Below are 24,216 nucleotides of genomic sequence, written 5' to 3' on the forward strand. Positions count from 1 at the left end.
CTCCATCCCTCAGCCCTGGAGCCTCCTCCCTAGGCCCTGAGACTGCTGTGGCTTCAGATCCGCCATTCTTCCATCTGTACAGGCATTTAACAGACAGGCATTATACCACACAGCGTGCTGGCCCTTGGCCAGGTGCTGGAGAGGTGGTGCCTGGCCGTCTGGGGGCTGGCAGTGCATAGGGAGGCCCATGCCAAGCATGAGGGTAGGGATCGTGCTTGCTTTGCTCAGAGCAGGGACACAGGGGACCCTGAGTAGCCACACGCAGGAGTGCTGCGTGGGTGTTTCAGCCCCTTGGTCCTCCAGACACCCCTCCCGGTCAGGCGTCTTCACAAGAAAGGAAGGGGCAGACTGCCAGGATGGGGTATTCACCACCCAGATTCCCCAGGGGAAGGAAGCCTGAGGCCACAAACCTCTAGAGACCAGGCCCTGCCACCTCCGTAGGACCCCGACATCCAGAACCATCCAGGGTCCACCCTGGCCCAGTTGCTGCTTCTGTTCCCTTCAGGCTGGGCAAATTGACACTGTGACCCTGAGCGGCGAGGACATTTACACGGCGGGGAAGACGTACGGCCTGGCTCCGGCAGCTGGCGAGCACTATGCCTGTGAGTGCAGGGCCCGCCGCCTGGCTGCAGCCAGGAGGTGGGGAAAGTTTTATAAATATAAAAGAGTGCCCCTCTCAGCTATTTTCACAAGCTCCCTGCCTCTGTCCTGGGGATAGTGACTGTCTATCACCAGGCCTGCCCCTCCTGCCCCAGGCCTCAGTTTTCCCAACTATTCCACATACGTCTCTAAGGGGCTGGCAAATTTTCTGTAAAGGATTGCAGGATAAATACTTGAGACTTTGCAGATGACAGACAGTCTGTCCTTCAATAACCCTTTCAAAATATAAAAATCATTCTTAGTTTACAACCCAGGCCATACAAGAGCAGGCGCGTGGTTTGCCATCTTGGACTACTGGGGCCTCCTCAACCTCTTCGGGCCCTAACCAGCCATGGAAGGTGGCCCTTCGGAGTCCCCCTGCCAGCTCATTTGCACCTTCTGAGGGGCCTGGGCTGGGGCTTTGGCCTCTGTCCTCTTACTGGTGACCTCAGAGGCCTGGGTCCCTTCCACCCAGGTGTGAGCAATCTCTGGGCTATGGGAAATGCTTCTGCAGCCTCAGCTGTGACTCCACTTTCCTCCCGGGAAGTGAGAAAAATACCACCTGGGTTTAAGGAAAGAAGGAAATCCCTGTGGGGAGGGACTGCGGGGGCCAGAGGAAGACACGGCTGGAAAGTGGAGCCAAGAGACTGCATCTCACAGGGGATGCAGGCAGGGCCCCGCTGGGCCTGCTCCCGGAACACCCGGTCTCAGGCCTGGACACTCTTTGGCCTGCACAGCTCAGACAAAGAGGCAGGAAGGAGTGGGTTTGAAGGAAGGACCCCACAGGCCCTTGCCCGGGCTCTCAGCTGAGGGGCCCCTCGCATGAGTCCCTCTCTCCCCAGCGGAAGACAGCAGCAACTCGTACTTCGTGGTGGCGGTGGTGAGGCGGGACAGCTCCCACGCCTTCACCCTGGATGAGCTTCGGGGCAAGCGCTCCTGCCACGCTGGCTTCGGCAGCCCTGCAGGCTGGGATATCCCCGTGGGCGCCCTCATTCGGAGAGGCTTCATCCGGCCCAAGGACTGCGACGTCCTCACAGGTAACCCCCTTTTAGGAAGGCAGACTAGGGAAGCCTTCTCTGGGGTTAGCTAGGGACCCACAGCCAGTTCTGGAGGGAACCCTTGTTGGAAGGTGGCTAGGCTTCTGCATAAGTGCCCAGGTATCTCCACAAGTTGGGGACAGAAGCACCTGCCATATGCGGTACATGAAGCCCTTTCCGTGTGTTAGATCACACAACATTCATGGAAACTGGCAAGATCCTTGAGCTGACAGGCCACACACCTCTGTCCTGGCTGTTAACTCAGAAAACATACAAGCACTTTTTTACTAACCACTGACACAAGCACACGGAGGGCACTAGGATTGGCAGCTCCTACTCCCAGACAGCTGGACGGCGGCTCTGATTGGAACAAAATAGTGAGGTAGTGAGTTCCCTGTCCCTGAGGGAGTTCAAGCGAAGGCTGGGTGGTGATGTTCGGTGATGGGGTTCCTGTATCTAGACAACCTCTGCATTCCCCCCACTGAGATCCTCCAGGAGACACTCCACTCAGAGCCGAGGGGAGCAGAGCAGACAGGCGGCCTTGCAGCGCAGGGTCAGGTGGGTGGGCAGACCTGTGGGGGAGCGGCCCGCCCAGCTCCCTGCCATGCTTTCCACTGCTGGCCCCTCGTCATTGCCCTTCCCTGCACCCCAGCGGTGAGTGAGTTCTTCAATGCCAGCTGCGTGCCCGTGAACAACCCCAAGAGCTACCCTTCCTCGCTGTGCGCGCTGTGTGTTGGGGACGAGCAGGGCCGCAACAAGTGCGTGGGCAACAGCCAGGAGCGGTACTATGGCAACAGTGGCGCCTTCAGGTACTCGGGGGGCCTGGCGGTCTGGGGCTGTGTGCAGAGGCTGGGACCCTCCTGCCGACGCCTGCCCTGCCCTCTGTGTGGCAGATGCCTGGTGGAGAATGCGGGCGACGTTGCCTTCGTCAGGCACACGACCGTCTTTGACAACACAAATGGTAGGTGAGGGCCAGAGCAGGGCCAAAGGTAGGTCGGGGGGACTGTTCCCCATTCTCAGTACCATCCAGACACCATGCTAGGGCCGAGCAGCGGCTCAGTGAGGCTGAGTCTAGAAGGCTGTGTCCCCGGGAAGCTGGGAGCCCCACGGGTCACAGGGTAAGACCAGACCTCAGACCACACATCCAGGGGTGCTGGATACACGACGGTCTTCGCTGGTCTGGAATTCAAGTCCCTAATCCACCGAAACAGTAGAAACTCAGTCCCAGTCGGTTTGGAAAGACCCCCCTCCTGGGGGTATTTACGTAGTGCCAAGGTGTGAGGTGGGGTGGCGTGAGCCTCTCCATGGAGTCATGAGTTCAATCAGTATCTGGTCTGTGTTCCTGAGCGGGTCACTGCCTCCCACAAGGAAATCTCTCTGCAGCCCCCAAGCCACACCGAGGCAGGGCACACCCGACACACCACACAGGGAGTTTTCTTCCTGGAGTCAACTTCCTGGGCTCCACCTGGGGTAAGGAACTCAGGGACGCTCTGCTCTGGGACCCCCGCACATGCATGGTCCTGTCAGCACACGCTTCCCCAGCTTACATCACTTCCCCTCTTCTTGTTCTCCGTGAAGGAATCTGAAGCCTAGAGGCTGTTTTCCTCCAACACCAAAGGCTTGTACTTTCTGCGTTCCCTGACTGCACCCCAGGCTTTGAAACCCCAAATGCTGGGGGCCCAGTCTTTTCCACTCACTCCCAACATGTTTCCTCCTAGAGACTTAGCCCAGAAAGGCACAACTGTGGCCCGGTGGGGAGGGGACTGGACAATGGGAAGTAAGACATGCAGGGAAAAAAAAACCCAAAAACATCAGTATTTCAAAACTTGGATCTTGCCTCCTATGGGGGTCACCAAGGCGGTAGGACCATTTGCCCCAGCAGAGCTAGGGAGGGCTCCAGGCCCTGAACCCTTCCCCTGCACAGCCTCCTACCAAGGACACGTGGAACCCTCCCCCAGAGAGGGGCTGTATGCTGCTGCCTGAGCTCGGCGGGCCTGCCTGGTCCCAGACCTGTGCACGGTGTGGTCTGGGATAGGGTCCGGGAGGCTGGCAGGTGCTGGAGAGGCCTTGGAAGGTTCACTTGCAGTGAGTCACCCACCTCCCAGGCTGCTCCTTTCCCTTTGTCTTTAGCTCTCCTGGAGGCCCACCTGGATTTCCTGGAAATGGGAGGAGGATGGATACTAAGTGAATGCAGAGACACGAAAATGTGATTCCTGAGAGCAGCATTTTCTCAGGCAGCCCTGGGACTGCGTGCTTTAGAATCACTGGGATGCTGGTTTAACATGCAGATTCCCGAGCCTGATCTGAGACCTCCTGAATGAGATTCTTTGCAAGCAAGGGCCCTTGAAGCTGCCTTTTACATCCACAAGTGATGCTATGCCCTGTTCTATTTGAGAACTTCAGCCTTTAGGGGCAATCACCCACCATCTTCAGGGAGCCACCCCACCCTCAGACTTGAGGATGTAACACATAGATGGGGTTCTCTGCCTAGGAGTGATTAACAGCCTCAGTTTGCTCACCTGTAAAATGGGGACAACAACACCTGCCCTGTGTTACTGTTGTGGGGATCAAGCAACGCTTGTAAAGTGCTTGTCACATAGTAGGTACTCCCTGCTCCCTGCTAATGGCAGCTTCTGCTAATGGCATCAACACAGCTGGGTTCTTTCACCCGGGTAACACAGCAGAGCACTTGGAGAATGGAAAGGGTTGGGGAGCTGGCCAGATGTTGCCACCTCCCTGTAGCGAAGGCCTTGGAGGACCCAGGATAGCAGCCTGTCTTTACACTTCTCCCCACTCCCCTGAACGTCCCCACACACACTGCTTTACCCCCCTCAGGCCACAATTCCGAGCCCTGGGCTGCTGAGCTCAGGTCAGAGGACTATGAACTGCTGTGCCCCAACGGGGCCCGGGCCGAGGTGTCCCAGTTTGCAGCCTGCAACCTGGCACAGATACCACCCCATGCCGTCATGGTCAGGCCAGACACCAACATCTTCACCGTGTATGGACTGCTGGACAAGGCCCAGGTAAGCCAGGGCGGGGCTACCTCATCGAGGGGTGTGCAGCAGAGGTAAGCTGAGCCCCTGGGAGGCCTCAGTCTACCTGGAGCAGACCTCTAGAGAAGTTGAGGAAGCCTGGGGGAAATTCGGTGATTTTCACTTACGCAAGGACATACCTCCAGAAACTACCTCCCTGCCTCCTGCATTGTTGATTTTCCCTTCTCAGTTGGACCATTTTCACCAACATGAAACATGCTGTGATTTCTGCCATCCTTAAAGAACAAACTAACCTCTTGCTCTCACATCCATCCTCTTGCAGCTGTGATCCTGCTCCCTTTCTTTCTTTTTTTTTTTTTTTTTTGAGATGGAGTCTTGCTCTGTCACCCAGGCTGCAGTGCAGTGGTGCGATCTCAGCTCACTGCAAGCTCCGCCTTCCGCGTTCACGCCATTCTCCTGCCTCAGCCTCCCGAGTAGCTGAGACTACAGGCACCTGCCACCACGCCCAGCTAATTTTTTTTTTTTGTATTTTTTTTTTAGTAGAGACAGGGTTTCACCATGTTAGCCAGGCTGGTCTTGATCTCCTGACCTCGTGATCCTCCTGCCTTGGCCTCCCAAAGTGCTGGCGTGAGACACCGCACCCAGCCAATCCTGCTCCCTTTCAAAGCAAAACACTTCCAGAGAGTGGTCTGCTCTGGAGTTAACAAGTCCTCTCCTCTGGCCTCTCTTAAGGATGAAGACTGAGTTAACAAGTCCTCTCCTCTCCTCTCTCTTGAGAATGGAGACTACCTCAGACCGGCTCCCATCAGGGCCCTGAAGCTGTTCTTGTCAATGTCACAGTGACCCATGTTGCTAAACCCAGTAGCCATATCTCAGTCTTCATTTCACTTGACCTCTCAGCGGCACTGGCCACAGCTCTCCCTCCTGCAGGCACCCAGTTCCTCAGCCCTGGCTCTCTGCTCACCTCTCTGGCCACTCCTCAGTCTTCTTTGCTGATTCCTTCTCATCTCCCTGACCTGTTAGCCCTAGGATTCAGTTCTCAGCCCTCTTCCCCGTCTACAGCTGACCCTTGATCTCATCCAATCCCAAGTCATCAAATACCGTCTATCTACAGATGGCTTCTGAATTTATATCTTCAGACCTCAGTCCCAAACTTGCATATTTAACTACATACTTGACATTTTGATTTGTGTTTCTAACAGTTATCTCAAACGGATCAGGTCCAAAGTTGGACCCCCATCCCTCCTTCAGTCTTCCCCACTTCAATTAAGAGCAACTTTAGCTTTTCCATTTCCTCGGGAGTCATTTTTGACTCTGGTCTTCCTCTTGTGCTCTATATCCAATCCATCAGCAAATCCCATTGGTTGTGCTTTCAAAATACACCTAGAATTTAAACCCAGGTTGTCTGACAATGGAGCCACTGGTTTCTAACCACTCCCCCTCCCCCAACTTATGCTGAAATTGCTTTCTCCACACCCACCAGCACCACAGAACTCCAGAGCTGGCTGGCTCGCCAGGCCTGTTCCTAAACTTTGACATTGTGAAATTATGCATGTTCCTGTCATCTCCCCCACAGAACCCCTCTATCCCAGGAGTGCCATACTCCGGGTCCTTGGGCTTCCCTAGGGTGTTGCTAAGTTCTCTGAAGTAATGTGGGAGAAGAATCCTGGGTGGATGTGCATTTTTCTGGGGAGAAGGCTGACAGCTTTCATCAGCTCTTCAGGAGGATCTGCGAGTCCCTCAAAAAAGACTGGGAGCCACCTGACTCCTTTGTTCCTCCTTGATCAGTACTTAACACCTGACATAGACATTCATGCATGTTCTCCAGATGTCCTTTATTTATATTTGTATTCACAAGTTCTCATACGACTTCTGGTCTTTTCAGTAGCTCTTTTAGGGCTGTAGCCACAGAACGGTCATTGCAGTGATCCTGAGCAGGGTGGAGGAGTGCAGCAGCCCTGGGCGGGTGGGTCAGTGAAGACACGCCCAGCTCACCTGTTATTCTGTGGCTGGTTGCAGAACACACCTCTCCCTCGAAATTGTTTCAGTTTGTGCGGAGATATCTGTAAACAGAGTGAGAAAGCCTTATGGAAAAGGCCAAGAAATGCTGAGCAGGCCTAGCACGATGCTCAGGAATCGCACCCACACCATCCCTCATTTCTGGGTCTTTCTTTCTGGACATCTCAGGCCTTAGGCCTGCATCCAGGAGCTGGAGCACTGCAGTGCTTGTGAACACTTCTTCCAGTGGCACCTGTGGGCCTAGTGTCCCCACACCCCCTTGGGTGATAGAGGCTGATCAGTTGTCATGCTTATGACTTCCAGTCAGAGTCGTGGGGCCCTGAAATTACTTGTTCTTTGGGTCACTGTTACGTAAAGCAATTTGCAGCAAGCCGCACCTGGGCGGGTGGCCCTGCCTGAGCCCAGGTGAGAAACCCAAAGCAATCTGCAGCAAGCCGCACCTGGGCGGGTGGCCCTGCCTGAGCCCAGGTGAGAAGCAGGTCTGCTTGCGGTGCTTCCAGGACCTGTTTGGAGACGACCACAATAAGAATGGGTTCAAAATGTTCGACTCCTCCAACTATCATGGCCAAGACCTGCTTTTCAAGGATGCCACCGTCCGGGCGGTGCCTGTCGGGGAGAAAACCACCTACAGCGACTGGCTGGGGCTGGACTACGTGGCGGCGCTGGAAGGGATGCTGTCTCAGCAGTGCTCGGGCGCAGGTAGGACAGGCCCGCCCCGCCGCCTCCCCGGTGCCGTTCAGACCGCTTTACCCCAGAACCTTGAGGGAGCGGGGCGGGGGTGCTGCGGGTCCGGGGAGGCGGGTGGAGGCCGGTTCACAGCGGTCCGGGTGGGGTGTCCCGGGAGGATTTTGGCCGGGAGACTGCGGGCCAGGAGGGCAGGAGCCCGGCGGGTGACCCAGACGAAGCTGGGTCATGAGTGTAAACGCTCAAAACGCGGCGCGGGGAGGATCTGAGGCCACGGCAGAAACACGCATGTGGTGTCTTGTGGAAGGAATGAGTATGCAAAGGCAGCAGGGAAAGGGGCGTTGCAATCGAGCAGAAAGAGGGAGGCTGGGGCGAGTTCGGTCCCGAAAGATCCCCCCACGCCCACCCCAGAGTCGGTGCCTGAGGCGGCCACCGTGGCCCGGGCTTCGGGGCCTGACCTGCCGCGTTCGTCCCCAGCGGCCCCGGCGCCCGGGGCGCCCCTGCTCCCGCTGCTGCTGCCCGCCCTCACCGCCCGCCTGCTCCCGCCCGCCCTCTGAGGCCCGGCCGCCCCGCCGGAGCCCGCGCCCTGGGAGACCCGCCGCGCCCCAGGGCTGCCGGAGCTGCGATTCCCGCCCGGGGAGTTTCCGCGGCGGCTTCGCGCTGGAATCCAGAAGGAAGCTCGGGAAGGCCGGGCCCGGCGCGGGCGGGAGCAGGCGCCTCCCCGGGAGCCCCGCCGCCCACGGGCGCCACCTGGCGCTGCCACCTGGCGCTGCTACCTGAGGCGCCGCCCCCGGGCCCGCGCGGCCCTTCCCGCCAACCGCCGCCTCCCGCCACCTGGAGCCGCGCGGGCAGCGCCGGAGGAGGCCGGTTGCCCAGGAAACCGCTGAGCCCGGGCTTCCCGCCGCCCGCCCCGCAGAGCCGCCGAGGGGCCCGCCCGCCTCCTCCGTGCAGCCCTGCGCCCCCGTCCGCGAGGCCCCCTGGGGACGCGGTGGCCACCGAGGCACCTACTTCCGGAGGCTGCAGCCAGGCGCTCCAAGGAGGCCCGGCCCGGGCGCCAAGGGGACCAGCCCGTGGGACAGCGGCCTCTGCTGGCGGGGGAGGGAGGGAGGCCGAACCAGGGCGACGGGGAGAAACCCGCCGGGGACCCCTCGAGGAAGGGACCTTGTCCAGGGTGGGGGCTCCAGTGCCTCCGACCGCCCATGCGCTGGGAGGGAGGCCGGCCCCGGGGACTCTGTGTGCCCCGCCTCGTCCGCCACTGTGGCCGCGCCAGCTCCAGCCCGGGCCAGCCGTCCGCGGATCCCCCTCCTGAGTCTCCTCAGGCTCTCGCCTCCCGTACCCCCATGGATGCCCACCGCCCGCACCCACGCCCGAGCTGCCCCGAGCCGCACCCACGCCCCAGCCGCCCCGAGCCTGAAGGGAGCCGGAGGCGACCAGGCCGCGGGCTCCCGAGCCCCCCTGAAGGGCTGGGCGTGGGGACACGCCGTTCCTCCGGGTTCCGAACGCGGGTGGGGGGTGAGCTCCGGCTCCTCACTCGGCCCTGCACCTACTGGGCCCGGGACCGCTCACACCGCGTTCCCGCCCCTGCGCGAGGCCGCAGAAAGAGCCCGGCCAGGGCCTCTCAATACTCCATTTTGCCAGTTGTCTGAGAAGCCAAAAAAAGTTTCTAGAACTGCCAGCCCTTAAAAAAAAAGAAAAGGAAGAGAAGAAATGGGAGCAGGCAGCCCTCGTCAGCAGACTGGGAGCCGCGTGGGCCCGGAGCTATTTGCATTCCGGTCTGCGGGGGCTCGGGGATGCTGGTGACAGGCCTGGTTCCCGGTGGCTCGCCCCCACCTGTGGGCGTCGGGAAGGATCCCTTCCATCTCTCAGCGGCAGAGGCGGCCCTGGCATCGTCCTGGCTGCAGCCGGGCAATCCCGAGGAGTCCTGGGCACCGTCACCCCGCCGGAGGGGCCACAGGACCCGGGCCTCTGCCACCAAGCTTTGTGCCCTCTTGCTGTAGGGAGCCAGTGATTCTCCTCCGACCTGATGATTGCTTGGTGTTTTTAAAGGGAGATTTGAGGGGTGAGAAGTGCGTTTCTGTGTGGCTGCTCCGGGCCAGTGTGCTGTGGGTCATTGAAGGTGTGGCCTGCGTGGCTGCAGGGAGGTTGGATTGTCAGGTGGCAGTAGGGGAGCCCTGCTATGTCAGTGCGAATGAAAGATGTTGGTTGGTTTCTGAAATAAAGCTAAACAAGCCTGCACATGCAGAGGCTTGGACTCTGGTAGAAACTTCCCGCTGCCGATTTGTTTTGTTTTGTCCGGGGCTCAAAGGCCTACCTGCTCCACCCAAAATGGCAGATTCCATTCTCCAAGAGCCAGTCAGGGACCACTCTCGCCCTCTAGTCAGTGAGGCTCCAAAATGGCAGATTCCATTCTCCAAGAGCCAGTCAGGGACCACTCTCGCCCTCTAGTCAGTGAGGCTCCAAAATGGCAGATTCCATTCTCCAAGAGCCAGTCAGGGACCACTCTCATCCTCTAGTCAGTGAGGCTCCCAACGCCCTTCTTCCGCCTGGACTGGTTCTCTGGCCCTTGCAGGGCCTGGGCTGTCCTGCCACGTTCCAGCTGCCTCCACCCCATCAGTCTCTGGGGTGTCTGCCCTTCTGGGGGGGTGCAGATGAGGGCGCAAACTTCTCTGCTGCCCCCTGCCCCACACCTCCAAAATAAGCTGCCCACATCTTTTCTCTGGCAAGCTCACTGCCAACTCACTGGAGGGGGAGGCGTGGGGAGCTGATCTCCAGAGACCCTCCAGTGGGTGCTCTCTGGTATATACTGAGAGCAGGTGGGCTGGTCTTTGTCAGTGCTCTGCTCTCCCTCTGGAAGGGGAGGTTTTCTCTGTTTCCCTCTCTCGTGGCTTCACTTGGCCCCCACACCATCCCGCCTCACCACTGTGGCCATCTCCCAGAGCCAGGTCTTGCCCACCACTGCACACAGGCCATTTTCCATGAAGTCGGCTCAATGATCACAAAGCCAGTCAATTCCTGGGGACCTGGATGGCCAGAGTTGACCCATCTTGTCTCTGCATCACATGGCCCAGTCTCAGCTGCACTGTCACCCCAGCTCGCCTCATGCTACCACTTCCCCACCCTGAACTTTTGGAAAACGAAAGTTAACCTTTGGGCACCCTAGCTCCTCATCTGAAAAACACAGAGTACGATCACCGGCGTGGTGAGGCGGTGGTGAAGATCGAATCTAAGACGCGAAACACTCAGCACAGTGCTTGGCAGACGGCGGGTGCGGGAAAGATGTTCACGGTCACTATTGCTGTTACTCTAGAACCGGTTTTCTTGTCTTCAATTTCAAATTCTTGGGAGAGATCATCCGATTGGCCCAGTGTGCATCAGGCTTTCAGGTGTCTATCACTGGACCAGTCAGCACAGGCCAGAAGCAGGGTCTGTTCGCTGACACATGGCCACCGAAGCCCCAGAAAAAGGAAATGAAATCCTTGTGAGTCAGGCAGCCATTCCCCAGCACCACCATGGCTACCAGGTCTGTGGTAGGTCTATTGGCCATTGGTCGAGCAAATACTTACTGATACCTACTGTCAGTACCAGGCCGAGACCTAGGCAAGAGGGACTCTAGTCCTCAGTTTTGTGCTTTCAAGCAGTGCTTTTCAGACTTTGATGTGCACATTAATTGCCTGGGGATCTTGTTAAAATGTAGATTCTGGTTCAGAAGGCCTGGTGTGAGGCTGAGAGCCTGCAGTTCTAACCAACTCCTAGTTGGTGCCTGCGCTGGTGGTCCGGGGACCACCCTTTGACACGCAAGCCTTCAGAGGCCTCTGCTGGAGCCCTCCCCTAGGCCACACTCCACCACCCACAGAGGGAGGAATCACAGGGAAAAGGGATGTGTTCACTCAAGGGTCTTTGTTTTTTTGAAACGGAGTCTTGCTCGGTTGCTCAGGCTGGAGTGCAGTGGTACAATCTTGGCTCACTACAACCTCCGCCTTCCGCGTTCAAGTGATTCTCCTGCCTCAGCCTCTCAAGTAGCTGGAACTACAGGTGCCCGCCACCACACATGGCTACTTTTTGTATTTTTAGTAGAAATGGGTTTCACCATGTTGGCCAGGATGGTCTCGAACTCCTGACCTCGTGATCCGCCCACCTCGGCCTCCCAAAGGCCTCCCAAAGGGATTACAGGCATGAGCTACCACACCCAGCCTCAGAGCCCATTTTTCACACCATGTTCCAGATACCCTGAATCCTGGAATTCATACCCCAAACAGCCCTGAGCCAGCTTCCAGGGTTTGGAGGGCCCCTTCCCTAGATCCTACCTCCCAAGGCAGCCAAAGCCTTGGAGGTTCCAGTGAGCCATGATGGTGCCGCTGCCCTCCAGACCACACCCTGTCTCAAAAAAAAAAGATATTCCAATTTTGTGGAATAAAAACCAGCTCACTCACCTAAGATTCAGGAAACTTGAATTCTAGTTCCACTTTGGTGTTCACCCTGGGCCGATACTTTCTCCTCTCCCCATCTCAGTTCCCAAATCCATAAACTAAGAAGTGGGTATGGTACCTTGACGATTTCTAGCTCTAACAGTAATTCGTAGACTAAAACACATCTGAGTCTTCACAGGGTTGTTGCCTGTGCTGAAGTGAGAGGACCCGGGTGGACTCCCTTTGTTTTTGACTTTCTCAGCTGCCTGTGGGTTGGTGCTAACAGGCCAGAAGCTGGGTTTCACAGCGGAGAGTCATATACATCAAAGGCTGTCACCTTGAGCGTGTGCCAGGATCACCTGAGGGCTTATTAAAACATAGACTGTGCAGCTGGGTGCAATGGTGTGTGCTGTCATCCCAGCTACTTGGAGGTTGAGGCAGGAGGATTGCTTAAGTCCAGGAGTTGAGGTCAGCCTGGGCAACATAGTGAGACTCCCATCTCTAAATATATATATATAGGCCAGGCATGGTGGTTCACACCTGTAATCCCAGAACTGTGGGAGGCTGAGGTGCGAGGATTGCTTGAGCCCAGTAGTTTAAGACCAGCCTGGGCAACATAGACCCAATCTCTACCAAAAGAAAAAAAAAAAGCTTTTAATTAGCCAGGCGTGGTGACATGTGCCTGTGGTCCCAGCTACTCAGGAGGCTGACAGCGGAGGATCAGTTGGGCCCAGGAGTTCGAGGTTGTAGTGAGCTCTGAGCTGTGATTGCGTCACTGCACCCCAGCCTGGCAGGTTCCCAGCTGGTCCAATGCTGCCGCTCACTCCACCTCACTTTGAAGAACACTGTTCAGGTCAATGTGAGCTCACACGCCATGAGTGCATTGACAGGTGCCTGTCCCAGGGGCTCCAGGGCTGGGGTGGGAAGGGCGAGTGGTTCCCCCTAACCAGGGACCTCATGGAGGAGTCTGGGCCCAGCCTGGAAGAAAAGCCAGGTCTGTGTCCATGGGCCCCGGGGGCTCCATGTGGAGGTGGAATGTGTGGGAAGGTGCCTCAGCGCCTTGCCCGGTCTCCAAGCAAGCGGGCTGCAGGTAGAATGGCGTTCTGACTTCACCCTTTCCCAGCACGTCGCTCCCCGGTCCCTCTGGCCCTGCACTCCCCACCTCACAATTCTGAGCAGGGCCCTCAGGAAGAGGAGAGAACTCAGAGATTAGCATGTGAAGGTCATATGTGGTCAGAATACCCCCCTTCCTCCTTCCTAGCTTCTGAGGTCCCTGGAAACGTCCAATTCCACAGAAAAACCAAATGTTATCTCTCTACTGTGGTCAGTCTTTGGGTTGTTGGAGGTTGAAGAGAAGGGCCTGGTGGTTTACTGGGCAGGGCATTCTTAGCCAGGATCCCCATCCGACGACTGTGTGGCAGACTCTGCGGCTGGTCTTCTCCCCTTCTTCCTGTCTAGCAGACCCCGATTTTGTTCGGGTGGCAATGCGCCCGACTAAAAATACTCACTTATGCGTGCCCAGGCAACTCAGTTCTGGCTGAAGAAACCTAAGAAGTTCCAGGGCGTGGGTTTCAGGGAGGCTTTTTAGGAGGAACTAACAGCTGGCACAGCCCATTGCCCCGGAGCCCTTCTCCCTCTTCCTGCCCAGAAAGTGGACAGGATTGCTGGAAAATGGAGCAAGAAGCACAAGGAAAAGGACCGCATGGTCAGGAGAGCAGAGCAAAAAGACAGAAGCATTCGGCTCAGGTGACAGCGCCCAGGCCTGGAACAGTCTAGACTCCCTGACAGCTGATTCCGGCCTTCTCTCGTTTCAGCCAGCTGCATTCTGAATTGATGTAAGTGGTAACAGTGGAAAGAGCCTGAGATGGGCCCTTGGGGCTCCTAGGCTCTTGTCCTGGCTTTGTGTGGCTCAGGGAAAGTCATGGCCCCTCCATGTGACCCGTTTCTTCATCTGTGGGGTGACCTGAAGGCCTTCAGGGCCTCCTCAGGCCCTTCTGTAGCTCAGATTCAAGAACCAGAGCTGGTCCCAGCTGAAAGTTCCCGAGATGGGCATAAGTGGGGGTTTCAGGGACGGGGCAGGAAATCACCTTGCGAACAGGTGATAACTGGGGTTGGTGTCTTCTCAGCGTTCAGCCAAAAGGAAACCTTGAAGCACAGAATTCGAGGGGTCTGTCAACAACAGTCCAGTTGTTGGAAGCCTTTTAACACCCCAAAGGGGAATTGTTTCTAAGTATCTCCTTGATTGTGACCTTGGGATTCACATTTGTCCCTGGAAGAAGCCCCTGGGGATCTCTGCAGACCGGTTCCCGGCCCCACACGCCTTGTAAGTTAGGTGGGATGGCCGGTTGGAGCTGCCTCAGAGGGAAGCCTGAGGCGCTTTTGATTGGTGGCAACCAGGTCATGAGGCAACCTCTGTGACGTGTGAGTCAGCTTAGGCCTGTGTCCTGTGGCAGAGCCCTGGTTGTGGAGGCAGAGCCATCCCCTCCAGAAGTACAAGGCCTGAGACTGGAGACGAGGAAGGAACAGGTACCATCAGTAAAGAATGAAAGAATGGGAAATAGATGCCGGCTGCCCCACACCGCACCATCCTCCACCCTGGCCCAGCCACAGCCCTGTCCTGGCGTGGATTCCTTAAAGCACCTGTCGGTTCTGTGGGCTTTCTAGGGAGGAGGGAGGGTGGGGGCCTATGTCTCAGAGGCAGAATGCACCAAAAGCACTTTTCAAAGGCCATCTGTGGGCAGAGGCACTAACTGGAGATTGCAACAGATGTTTTCATGATCGAGCTAGTGTGAGTCGGCTCAGGAACAGCCACGCTCCACAGAGGCAACCCGTGAGCCTCCGTTAAAGAGGATCATTGGCCAGATTCCACCACGAAGGCTCTGGGATTCTGCCTGCTCCCTCCTTCTCTTCCTGCCCCCTTTGGAAGGCCTCCTCCAGACTCCAAGCCCAGCCGGTGATGGAATCACCATAGCCACAGTAAACCCATCTGTGACCGTGGGACACACTGCAGGGGCGGAGAGGAAAGCTTGCCTTTGAAAATAGTGAAACAGATTCACCTGTCTCTTCCCTTGGTAAAAATCCTGTGTGTGTGTACGTGTGTGTGCACGCGTGCATATGTGCGTGTGCGTGTGCGTGCATTGTGTGCGTGTGTCTGTATGTGTGCATGTGACTGCGTGTGTCTGTGTGTGTGTCTGTGTGTGTGCACGTGTGTGTACATGTGGCTGTGTGTGTCTGTGTGTGTGTCTGTGTGTGTGCACGTATGTGTACATGTGGCTGTGTGTGTGTGCGTGTGTGTGTGTGTCTGCGTGTGTGTCTACATGTGTGTCTGTGTGTGTGCTTGTGTGTGTCTGTGTGTGTGTCCCTGTGTGTGCCTGTGTGTCTGCATGTGTCTGTGTGTGTGTCTGCATGTGTGTCTGCGTGTGTGTCTGCATATATGTGTGTGTCTGTGTGTGCCTGCGTCTGTGTGTGTGTGTGCATGTGTCTGCGTGTGTGTGTCTACATGTGTGTGTCTGTGTGTCTGTGTGTGCATGTGTGTGTCTGCGTGTGTGTGTCTACATGTGTGTGTGTGTCTGTGTGTGCATGTGTGTGTGCGCGTGTGTGTGTCTGCATGTGTGTGTGTGCGTGTGTCTGTGTGTTGGGGGCAGGGGAGTTGCAGATTCACTGCAAGGCATAGTTTTAAGAAAGGGAGGCTAACTACAAATGTATACACAATGGTGGCTGCATGTCGTTATGGACACCTTAGTCCAAATCCACAGAGAGACAACTGTGGGCTGAGTGATAGCGCTGTGTAAGGGAAAGGCTGTGAATTGTAACACACGCACCCCTCTGAGGGATGGTGACAGTGAGAGCTGCGCCTGTGTAGGGGCAGGAGTAGATGGAAGATCTTTGTACCTTCTGCCCAGCTGGCCTGCTCTTTAAACTGCTCGTAAATATAAAGAAAGTCTGTGTTATGTTTCAAGGCCTCACCTGGCCAATATATCGACCATAGTCTAATCATGGAGAGACTACCCCATCGCCTCCCAGTCCCCGTTTTTATCATCCACCCCCCGACCAAGTGCATAAGAACTGTCACCCCCGATGATCATCTGGCTGTGGGTCTCTCTCCTTCCCGCTGTGAGCCTGACTTCTTCGATCCCACCGTCTCAGCTCCTATGCCGGAGCCTGGAGAGAAGCAGCAGCACCAGGCCAAGGCTTCCATCCCAGCCGGGATGCCCTCGGCCTGCCAGCCGCCTCCGGCCCCAGTTTCTTTAGCCCACTTGCCTCCTGGAGGAAAAGCCGAGCGCGCCGCAGAGCTGCAGGCCGTCCTCAGGCCCCCAGACTCCAGCAGGAAGCCGAGCAGACTGTCATGGGGACAACTAGCCACAACTTTAGATATGGACTCGGGGCGAGGGCCCCTCTCTGCCTCTCCCCCAGAACTTCCCGAGGAGAAGGTGTCTCTTTGTGTGTGTAATTCTGCTGCCCTGGCCCCTTGGGGAGGAGCCCTGGATTTCCTGAAAACGAAGATCCGCCATTGCAATGAGGCAGCGCAGTGCGCTTACTTGCTGTAGGGAGTGTTCTTGGAGACCAGCCTGCTGAAATGGACCTGAAGACAGCAGCTGGACAGATGGCCAAGACAGAGGTGCCATCGTGTCCATCCCTCGGTTTTTTGTAATGAGAGACATACTGGAAACAGCCTAAATGCCCAGTATCAGGTTGGGTAAATGAAACACGGTCCATACTTTCCTTCCCAGTGGAATGCGATGGATGATGGTCTGCAGCTGTTAGATGAAGGGCAGAGCTATATTTACCGATGTGGAAAGAGTTCCATGGCATATTGTTGAGTAAAAAGAGCAGGTTATGAAACAGTATATAATCCCATTATCATAAAATCTCACATACAAACTCACACGCACACTCACACACACAGAGCTGTCTGGAAATCTGTTCACCAAACTGTTAACAGTGACTAGCTCCAGTTGGTGGAATTTAAGGGTAATTTTTACTTTCTTTAAACTTTATTTTAGTTTCTTTAACTCTTTATTTTGAATTTTAAAGCCTTTTAAATAACTATTCAATATCATTTTGGAATGAATAATTAAACAAGCAAATAAAAAGTAAAAGAGCTGGGCGCAGCAGCTCATGCCTATAATCCTAGCACTTTGGGAGGCCGAGGCAGGTGGATCATCTGAGGTCAGGAGTTCGAGACCAGCCTGGCCAACATGGCAAAACCCTGTCTCTACTAAGCATACAAAAATTAGCCGGGCGTGGTGGCAGGCATCTATAACCCCAGCTACTCAGGAGGCTGAGACAGGAGAATCGCTTCAACCCAGGAGGCAGAGGTTGCAGTGAGCTGAGATTGCGCCACTGCACTCCAGCCTGGGTGACAGAGCAAGACTCCATCTCAAAAACAACAACAACAACAAAAAAGTAAAACTTCCACCGTCCCAATCACAGTCCCAATATCACGTCTCGCCTCTGAACAATGCAGGTGGCCTCGATGAGGAGGCTGAGGGGGCTGCAGAAGGAGCTCTGGCTTGAGCTACTCAGTCCTGGATGTGGCAGTGGTGGATGTGGCCCTGTGACTAGCTGTGTGGCCTTCAAGCAGTCACTTAGCCCTTCAGAGCCTCCATGTCCTCCCTGAGTGCCTGCCTGTGGGCTGGCTGGGTAGGGGGGTGCAGGGAGGCACCCACAGCCCAGAGGCTCCTCAAGGCTCCACTGCCCAGAAACCTGTGCCTGAGCAACGTCCTCTCCAACTTCCCCAACTGCTAATGGTCCTGAGTGCACACTCCTGCCAGACTGGGACAGACGCAAGAGGAAGAAAGGGAAGTCCAGGAGGCAAGGGCATCCTGAGGAAAGTACACTAAAATCCAGGCTCAGCTGGGTCAGCGACAGGCGCCCTAGCACCAGAACCTGGGAGGACTTGGGGGAGGAAGAGGAGGGCCTGAGCCCAGGATGAAACCAGCTGCTTCGGGCAGCGTGGGCCCCAGAAAATCTCCTCCATCCACTACCCTTCGCTTATTCACACTCTTGGCTCCAGGGCTCTCCCATCCCGCCCAAACCCCTCTCCCTAGTTCTCAGGCTTGTGTAGGATGCTAGAGCTGGAAGGGACCACAGTGAATCAGCTTGGCCAATCAGCTCGCCTCACCCCCTCATAGTTCAGGAAACCAAGATGTTTAGGAGACAGGACTTCCTGCTGATGGGGGGGTAGTCATCACAGCTCCGGACCTGAACCCAGGGTCTGGTTCCCAGCTGCGGCCACAGGACACAGTGTGCGGGACCAGCCTCTGTCAGCACATCCCTCCCACCCGCTCTCCACCCGCTCCCCGCCCGGCGAGTTGGAACAGCTGTGCCACAGCCGTGTGCCTGGTCCTCCTTGCCAGCTGGCCGGCAGGGCACCCAGCCCCAAGGTCCCATTTTAGAGTCTGTTCCTAGGATCCTTCCTGGCACCAACTGTCACAGGTCGGGTTCCCAGGAAAACGCTCGAGGACGAGATTTGTGTGCAGGCTTCTCAGGGAGTGCTCTCACAGACAGTGCCTGCCAGGGGGGAAGAAGCCACGGGATGGGCAGAGAGAGGAGTGAGTGCCATGCAGTAGCCAGGAAGGCCCGGCTGGTGAACCTTCCGAGCTGTCCTGCCTTGAGGCAAGAGAGCCTTTCTGTCCCTCATGGACGCAGGTTTGGAGATGGGGCGACCTTGAGCAAGGTGGTTCTCTTCAGCTGAGGGCAAGTCCTAGAGAGAAACCCAGCTGGGCCCCACCAGCCATGGACACTCCCGGCAGCTGCAGGAATGAGAGCCTCTGTCCCCCACAGCGGGCACTACAGAGAGGGTGGTGACCTGCCCTAGATCACGTCGCCCGTGAGTGGTGGCCCTGAATTCACTTCCAGAGGACCAAAGCCCACACCTTAATCCCAGTAAACACATGAATATCTAACACTTAGAGGGTGTGCTTACGTGCACTAAGCACTGCCTATAAACGTCATTGTGTAACCCTCAAAGCAACATCATGAAGTATTAGTATTCAAGACACATTTTACAGATGAAGAAACTGAGTCTTGGACATGATAGGTGGTATGTTTGGCTATGTCCCCACCCAAATCTCATTTGAATTGTAGCTCCCATAATCCCCACGTGTCATGGGAGGGACCGGGTGGGAGGTAATTGAATCATGAGGGCGGTTCCCCCCATGCTGCAGTCCTTGCGGTACTGAGGCCTCATGAGGTCTGACGGTTTTATAAGGGGCTTTTCCCCCTTTTGCTCAGCACGTCTCCTTGCTTCCCACTCCGCCATGATTGTAAGTTTCCTGAGGCTTCCACAGCCCTGCAGAACTGTGAGTCAATTAAGCCTCTTTTCCTTATAAATTACCCAGTCTCAAGTATGTCTTTATTACCAACATGAGAATGGGATGAATACCACAGGTAACTTGCCCAACGTCACTCAGCTAATAAGCCAGGACTGGAGCCCAGGCAATCCGACACCAGAGCCGTTACATGATCAGGCCACACTGATACACTGGACCTTGCCCGGTAGCTTGTGGATAATGTACATTTCGGGGAGAGAGCGGTGAACTTTGACCTTCGCAAGCTGGTGGTCTGCAGGTTGATGGCGGCTCCGAGGAGGCAGAAGCTGCCTGGGATCTTTCCATCCCTGCAGGCTCCCTGCCCTAGGTCCCCTGAGCTCCAGTGCTCAGGGGGGCGCAGCCTGGCTGGAGAAGTCATCCCCCTCAGCCCTGCTCACAGCCCACGTCTGTGTAGAGCCGCAGGTGCCAGTACCAGCCAGGCAGACTGGGTTTGGCCACACAATCTCCGCAGAGCCCTGGTGCCTTGGTTTACAGAGCTGTAAAACAATAGATTGTCCCTATTATCATCACGCTTGTGGCTCCCTCGGGTCTCTCTGAGAGGGCCGCTGGTGACAAATGATGATGGCACACACAGCAAAATGCGGTGCTGCCGTGTTCTGCAGGGTCACCAGGCCCTGCAGAGGTTAACTTGGACAGCCAGCCACCCCCCGTTCCTTGGGAGAGGCACCTGTCCTACCACCTGTGCGAAGCTGTCCTGAGAACCAAGATCTTCATTCCTCAAAGGCCTTGCATGCGTGAGAAAGGAGGCTGCCCTAGGGAAAGAGGTCCCTGGGCCAGAGGTCCCCTGCCCAGAGGTCCCTGGGCCGTCCTTCAGCCCAGCTTCTCTCTGTCACACTCCATGAAGAGCCTGTATTTGGGAAGTGCCTGTCTCCCTTCCAGGCTGCCAGCGAGCCCTTTAAGGGCAGGGACAGAGCCGGCCCCCTGCCCAGTACATTCCCGGTGCCCAGCCTCACCTGCCACAGAGCTGTCGCCCAGACAGTGTTTGCTGAACGCATGACTGAGATGAGACATTAGTTTTGCCTCCTGGAAGTTGGACTGGTCCCAGGGGACTTCCAGGAATACTGAGGAGCTTGGTCCTCCCTGGCAACTCGTAGAGTGCAGAGCTGATTTTAAAAAGAATCACTGTTGGCATCAGGGCTGGCCAGTATCTACCCCTGGTCCGGAGGCTGACCCCTTTCCCCGGGCATGTGTGTTGGTTTGCCAGGGCTGCCGTAACAAGGTACCACAACCTGAGCAGCTTTTACGTGACAGAAGTGTATCGTCCCACGGTCCTGGAGGCCGGGCGTCTGACACTAAGATGTCAGCAGGGCTGGTTCCTTGGCCTACAGAGGCACCACCCACACTCGGCCTCTGTCTTCACACGGCACTCTTCGTGCGTCTGTGTCCAAATTTCCCCGTTTTAGGAGGACATCAGTCATACTGGATTAAGGCCCATCCTAATGACCTCATCTTAACTAATGACATCTCAAACAACCCTGTTTTCAAATAATGTCCCATTTCGAGGCAGTGGGTGGGGTTAGAACCTCAACACAGGAATTTGGGAGGGACACCACTCAACCCATAGCAGCTAATGATTGTTCTGTTGGTCAGGGCTGGGCACAGAACACCCCATAGGCTCTCTGCTGCCCCCCACCTTGTTCCTGTGTACACCCTCACCAATGCTAAAATATGAAGACGATGAAGATGATGCCCAGATGACACCAACCCAGAGAGATCAAACCGTCAGGCAGCACTATCGCAGCTCCAAGGCGTGCCCTGACCCTCTGCTTAACTTCCCTTGGTGAAGAGGTGAAGGACGGGTCTTACCTGCAGCCAGACAGGCTCAGAGTTCTCTCTGGTGCTAGTTTTGGTACCTCTGGGAGGAAGAAGAAGCTGGCTTTCCCAATACCAGGCTCTGGGCACCAGGCTTAGTGCCACTGGGGTGAGCTCATGCCCAACCCGCACTCATTCACTCTGCTTTCTCTCTTCCTTTCCTCCCTTTCCAGCTCTTGCTGTTGCTGTTTCCTAGAACCCAGACCACCCATCGTGGGCTGGAAAGGAAGCAAAAGGGCCCCAGATTTCCCAGGAATGTTGCATTTTGACAATCAATTGCCAACCTTAGGTGTGACCTCCTCTTATCCCTCCCAGCTCCCCACAGGGGAGCTATCTGCATTATCCCCATTCTACAGGACTGGGAGGTGAGGCTGTGAGAGTGAGGAACTGAGGAACTCGCTTGGATTTGAACACAGGCACAGCCAGCCCCAGCGGGTGGTAGTGGTGAGTCTCCACCAGGCCTGGCTGGGAAGCCTGTGTGCCACAGGCCTGGCTGGACCACCTGCCTGCAGCCTCCAGGACACTCGAACCAAAGTCCAGGTGCAATTGCCTTTATCGCGTCTGCTCCAGTTCTGACAATCATCTCAAGGACACTGGCCAGGTGGCCCCAGGAGCAGGAGGCTGGTCAGCGTTTGTCAGAGCAGAGCTCATCACTGATAACAAAAGTGCTGGCCACACCAGAGCTGGAGACAGGCTGGGACTGCACTTATCGTTGAGAGGACAGAATTCCACAGTAAAACTTCAGCCCACACTGGCTGCTCATCTAAGCCTTGGTCAGGGCGTGAGGCCCGCCCCCTCTTGCTGGGGGTAACCTAGAGCAGACAGCCATTCTGCCTAAAGGCCTGTCCTGCCATTGGCCCTGCTGCCTGAGGGGTCTTTGGCCCTGCAGCAGAGCATGGGACTGGCTAGGAAGGGGTGACTTGAAGGGAAAACTAGGGCCACCTGCCCAGATACTAAGGCACGGAGAATGGTGTAACATATTCTAAACACACGGGCAGGTCCCCATGTGGATGTGACGGATGCGTGTACACAAGGGTAAGCACATGCACCCCTGTTTCCAGGCCTGGCCCCCTGCAGAAAGACGGGGGAGCAGGATCCTGCTCAGCAGCAGACAACAGGATCCGCCCTCGCCCAGGACGGCCTCAGGACTCCAGGCGCGTGAGACCTCACTCGACTCCCGTTTCACTTCCATTAGAGGCTAAGAACTTATTAAGAGCCGGGCTTCCTTTCTTTCTGCTCCAGCTTCAAGTTCTGTCTGAGACTTCACCAAGGAGAGGGGTGGGGGTTGCTTTGAAATGCATCTGCTTTGCTTAGTCTCTTCTTAGGCAACTTTTTAAAAATTGTGATAAAAGACACCATTTTCAGCGTTGTAAGTGTACAGTTCTGTGGCTTTGACACTGTTGTGTAGTCATTGCCCCCCATCCGTCTCCAGAACCCTTTTATCCCCAACTGAAACTCTGACCCATTAAACACAGACTCATTTCCCCAGCCCCTCAGCCCCTGGCAACCACCATTCTACTTCCTGCCTTTATGAACTTGGTCCTTTTAGGCACTTCATATAAGTGGGATATACATACTGTATTTGTCCTTTAGCGACTGGCTTATTCTGCTTGAAACTCAGCCTTCACGTGTCATCTATGTTGTAGCGTGTATCAGAATTTCATTCCTTTTGCCTTTCTGCGCTACCTGCAGAGGGGTCCATCCGGCGTTGTTCTGGATTCCCATCGTAACTTAAAGGAAATTTTCACAATGTCTGGAGCCCTTGATGTCCTTCAAATGAAGAAGGGGGATGTCCTTAAGTTCCTTGCAGCAGGAACCCACTTAGGTGGCACCAATCTTGACTTCCAGATGGAACAGTACATCTAGAAAAGGAAAAGTGATGGCATCTACATCCTAAATCTGAAGAGGACCTGGGAGAAGCTTCTGCTGGCGGCTCGTGCCATTGTTGCCGTTGAAAACCCTGCTGATGTGAGGGTTATGTCCTCCAGGAATACTGGCCAGAGGACTGTGCTGAAGTTTGCTGCTGCCACTGGAGCCACTCCAATTGCTGGCAGCTTCACTCCTAGAACCTTCACTAACCAGATCCAGGCAACCTTCCGGGAGCCACGGCTTCTGGTGGTTACTGACCCCAGGGCTGACCACAGCCTCTCACGGAGGCATCTTATGTTAACCTACCCACCATTGCTCGTAACACAGATTCTCCTCTGTGCGATGTGGACATTGCCATCCCATGCAACAAGGGAGCTCCCTCAGTGGGTCAGATGTGGTGGATGCTGGCTCGGGAAGTTCTGTGCATGCGTGGTACCATTTCCCTCGAACATGCGTGGGAGGTCATGCCTGATCTCTACTTCTACAGAGATCCTGAAGAGCTTGAAAAAGAGCAGGCTGCTGCTGAAAGGAGCAATTTCAGGGTGGAATTCAAGGAGGAATTTCAGGGTGAATGGATGCTCCAGCTCCCGAGTTCACGGCTGCTCAGCCTGAGGTTGCAGACTGGCCTGACGGCGTGCAGGTGCCCTCTGTGCCTATTCAACAGTTCCCTACTGAAGACTGGCACGCTCAGCCTGCCACAGAAGACTGGTCTGCAGCTCCCACTGCTCAGACCACTGACTTCAGGCCACTGAATGGGTAGGAGCAACCACTGAATGGTCCTAAGCTGTTCCTGCATGGGCTCTTCAGCAACATGGAGATAAGGTTGATGGAAAATAAACATCAGTTTCTAAAAAAAAAAAAGAATGTCCTTCCTTTTTAAGACTGTATAATATTCCTATACAATACATGTAGATATATAATATAATATATAATATATATAATATATAATATATAAATAATATATAATATATAATGTTATATTTCTACATATTATATTGTATAAGAATATTTTACAGCCTTAAAATATATATTATATAAACATAATATATAATATTTTATAATATTTTATAATATTTATATATTCATATATTTTATATAATTTATATGTTATATAATATTATATATTATATAACATATATAATATTCCTGTATATGTAGTCTATATATTTTGGGTTTGCATTCATCCATCAATGGGCACTTGGGTTGCTTCCATCTTTTTTTTTTTTTTTGAGACGGAGTCTTGCTCTGTCGCCCGGGCTGGAGTGCAGTGGCCGGATCTCAGCTCACTGCAAGCTCCGCCTCCCGGGTTCACGCCATTCTCCTGCCTCAGCCTCCCGAGTAGCTGGGACTACAGGTGCCCCCACCACGCCCGGCTAAGTTTTCTTTTGTATTTTTAGTAGAGTCGGGGTTTCACCGTGTTAGC

The 24,216-nt window shown here is 55.3% G+C and overlaps 1 protein-coding gene, 1 long non-coding RNA gene and 1 pseudogene across 4 annotated transcripts in view; 2 read left to right on the top strand and 1 right to left on the bottom strand.

Annotated features, from left to right (window-relative positions):
- The window catches only part of MELTF (melanotransferrin), a 28,076-nt gene extending 18,451 nt beyond the window's left edge, over positions 1 to 9,625 (top strand). Inside the window, exons 10-16 of one of the 3 annotated variants that reach the window (XM_008009625.3) lie at positions 506 to 602; positions 1,482 to 1,676; positions 2,329 to 2,485; positions 2,570 to 2,637; positions 4,512 to 4,699; positions 7,189 to 7,387; positions 7,850 to 9,625. In XM_008009625.3, coding sequence (XP_008007816.3) covers positions 506 to 602; positions 1,482 to 1,676; positions 2,329 to 2,485; positions 2,570 to 2,637; positions 4,512 to 4,699; positions 7,189 to 7,387; positions 7,850 to 7,929 — 984 coding nt within the window. In that variant the 3' untranslated portion in view covers positions 7,930 to 9,625. Of the gene's footprint in view, positions 1 to 505; positions 603 to 1,481; positions 1,677 to 2,328; positions 2,486 to 2,569; positions 2,638 to 4,511; positions 4,700 to 7,188 lie in introns of all 3 variants that reach the window. The other 2 variants (XM_073023771.1, XM_073023772.1) reach the window with 2 other exon arrangements.
- LOC103241976 (uncharacterized) lies at positions 6,486 to 8,248 on the bottom strand. The gene is made up of 3 exons (XR_005241965.2): positions 8,149 to 8,248; positions 7,066 to 7,191; positions 6,486 to 6,732 (listed from the first exon to the last, which is right to left on the bottom strand). It is a non-coding gene; the product is annotated as an uncharacterized lncRNA (long non-coding RNA).
- An 11,291-nt stretch (positions 9,626 to 20,916) lies between the features above and the next one.
- On the top strand, positions 20,917 to 23,657 carry LOC119625816 (small ribosomal subunit protein uS2 pseudogene; annotated as a pseudogene).
- The last annotated feature ends 559 nt before the right edge of the window (positions 23,658 to 24,216 follow it).

Source organism: Chlorocebus sabaeus, chromosome 15, assembly GCF_047675955.1.
Source record: "Chlorocebus sabaeus isolate Y175 chromosome 15, mChlSab1.0.hap1, whole genome shotgun sequence".
Classification (NCBI taxonomy): Eukaryota; Metazoa; Chordata; class Mammalia; order Primates; family Cercopithecidae; genus Chlorocebus; species Chlorocebus sabaeus.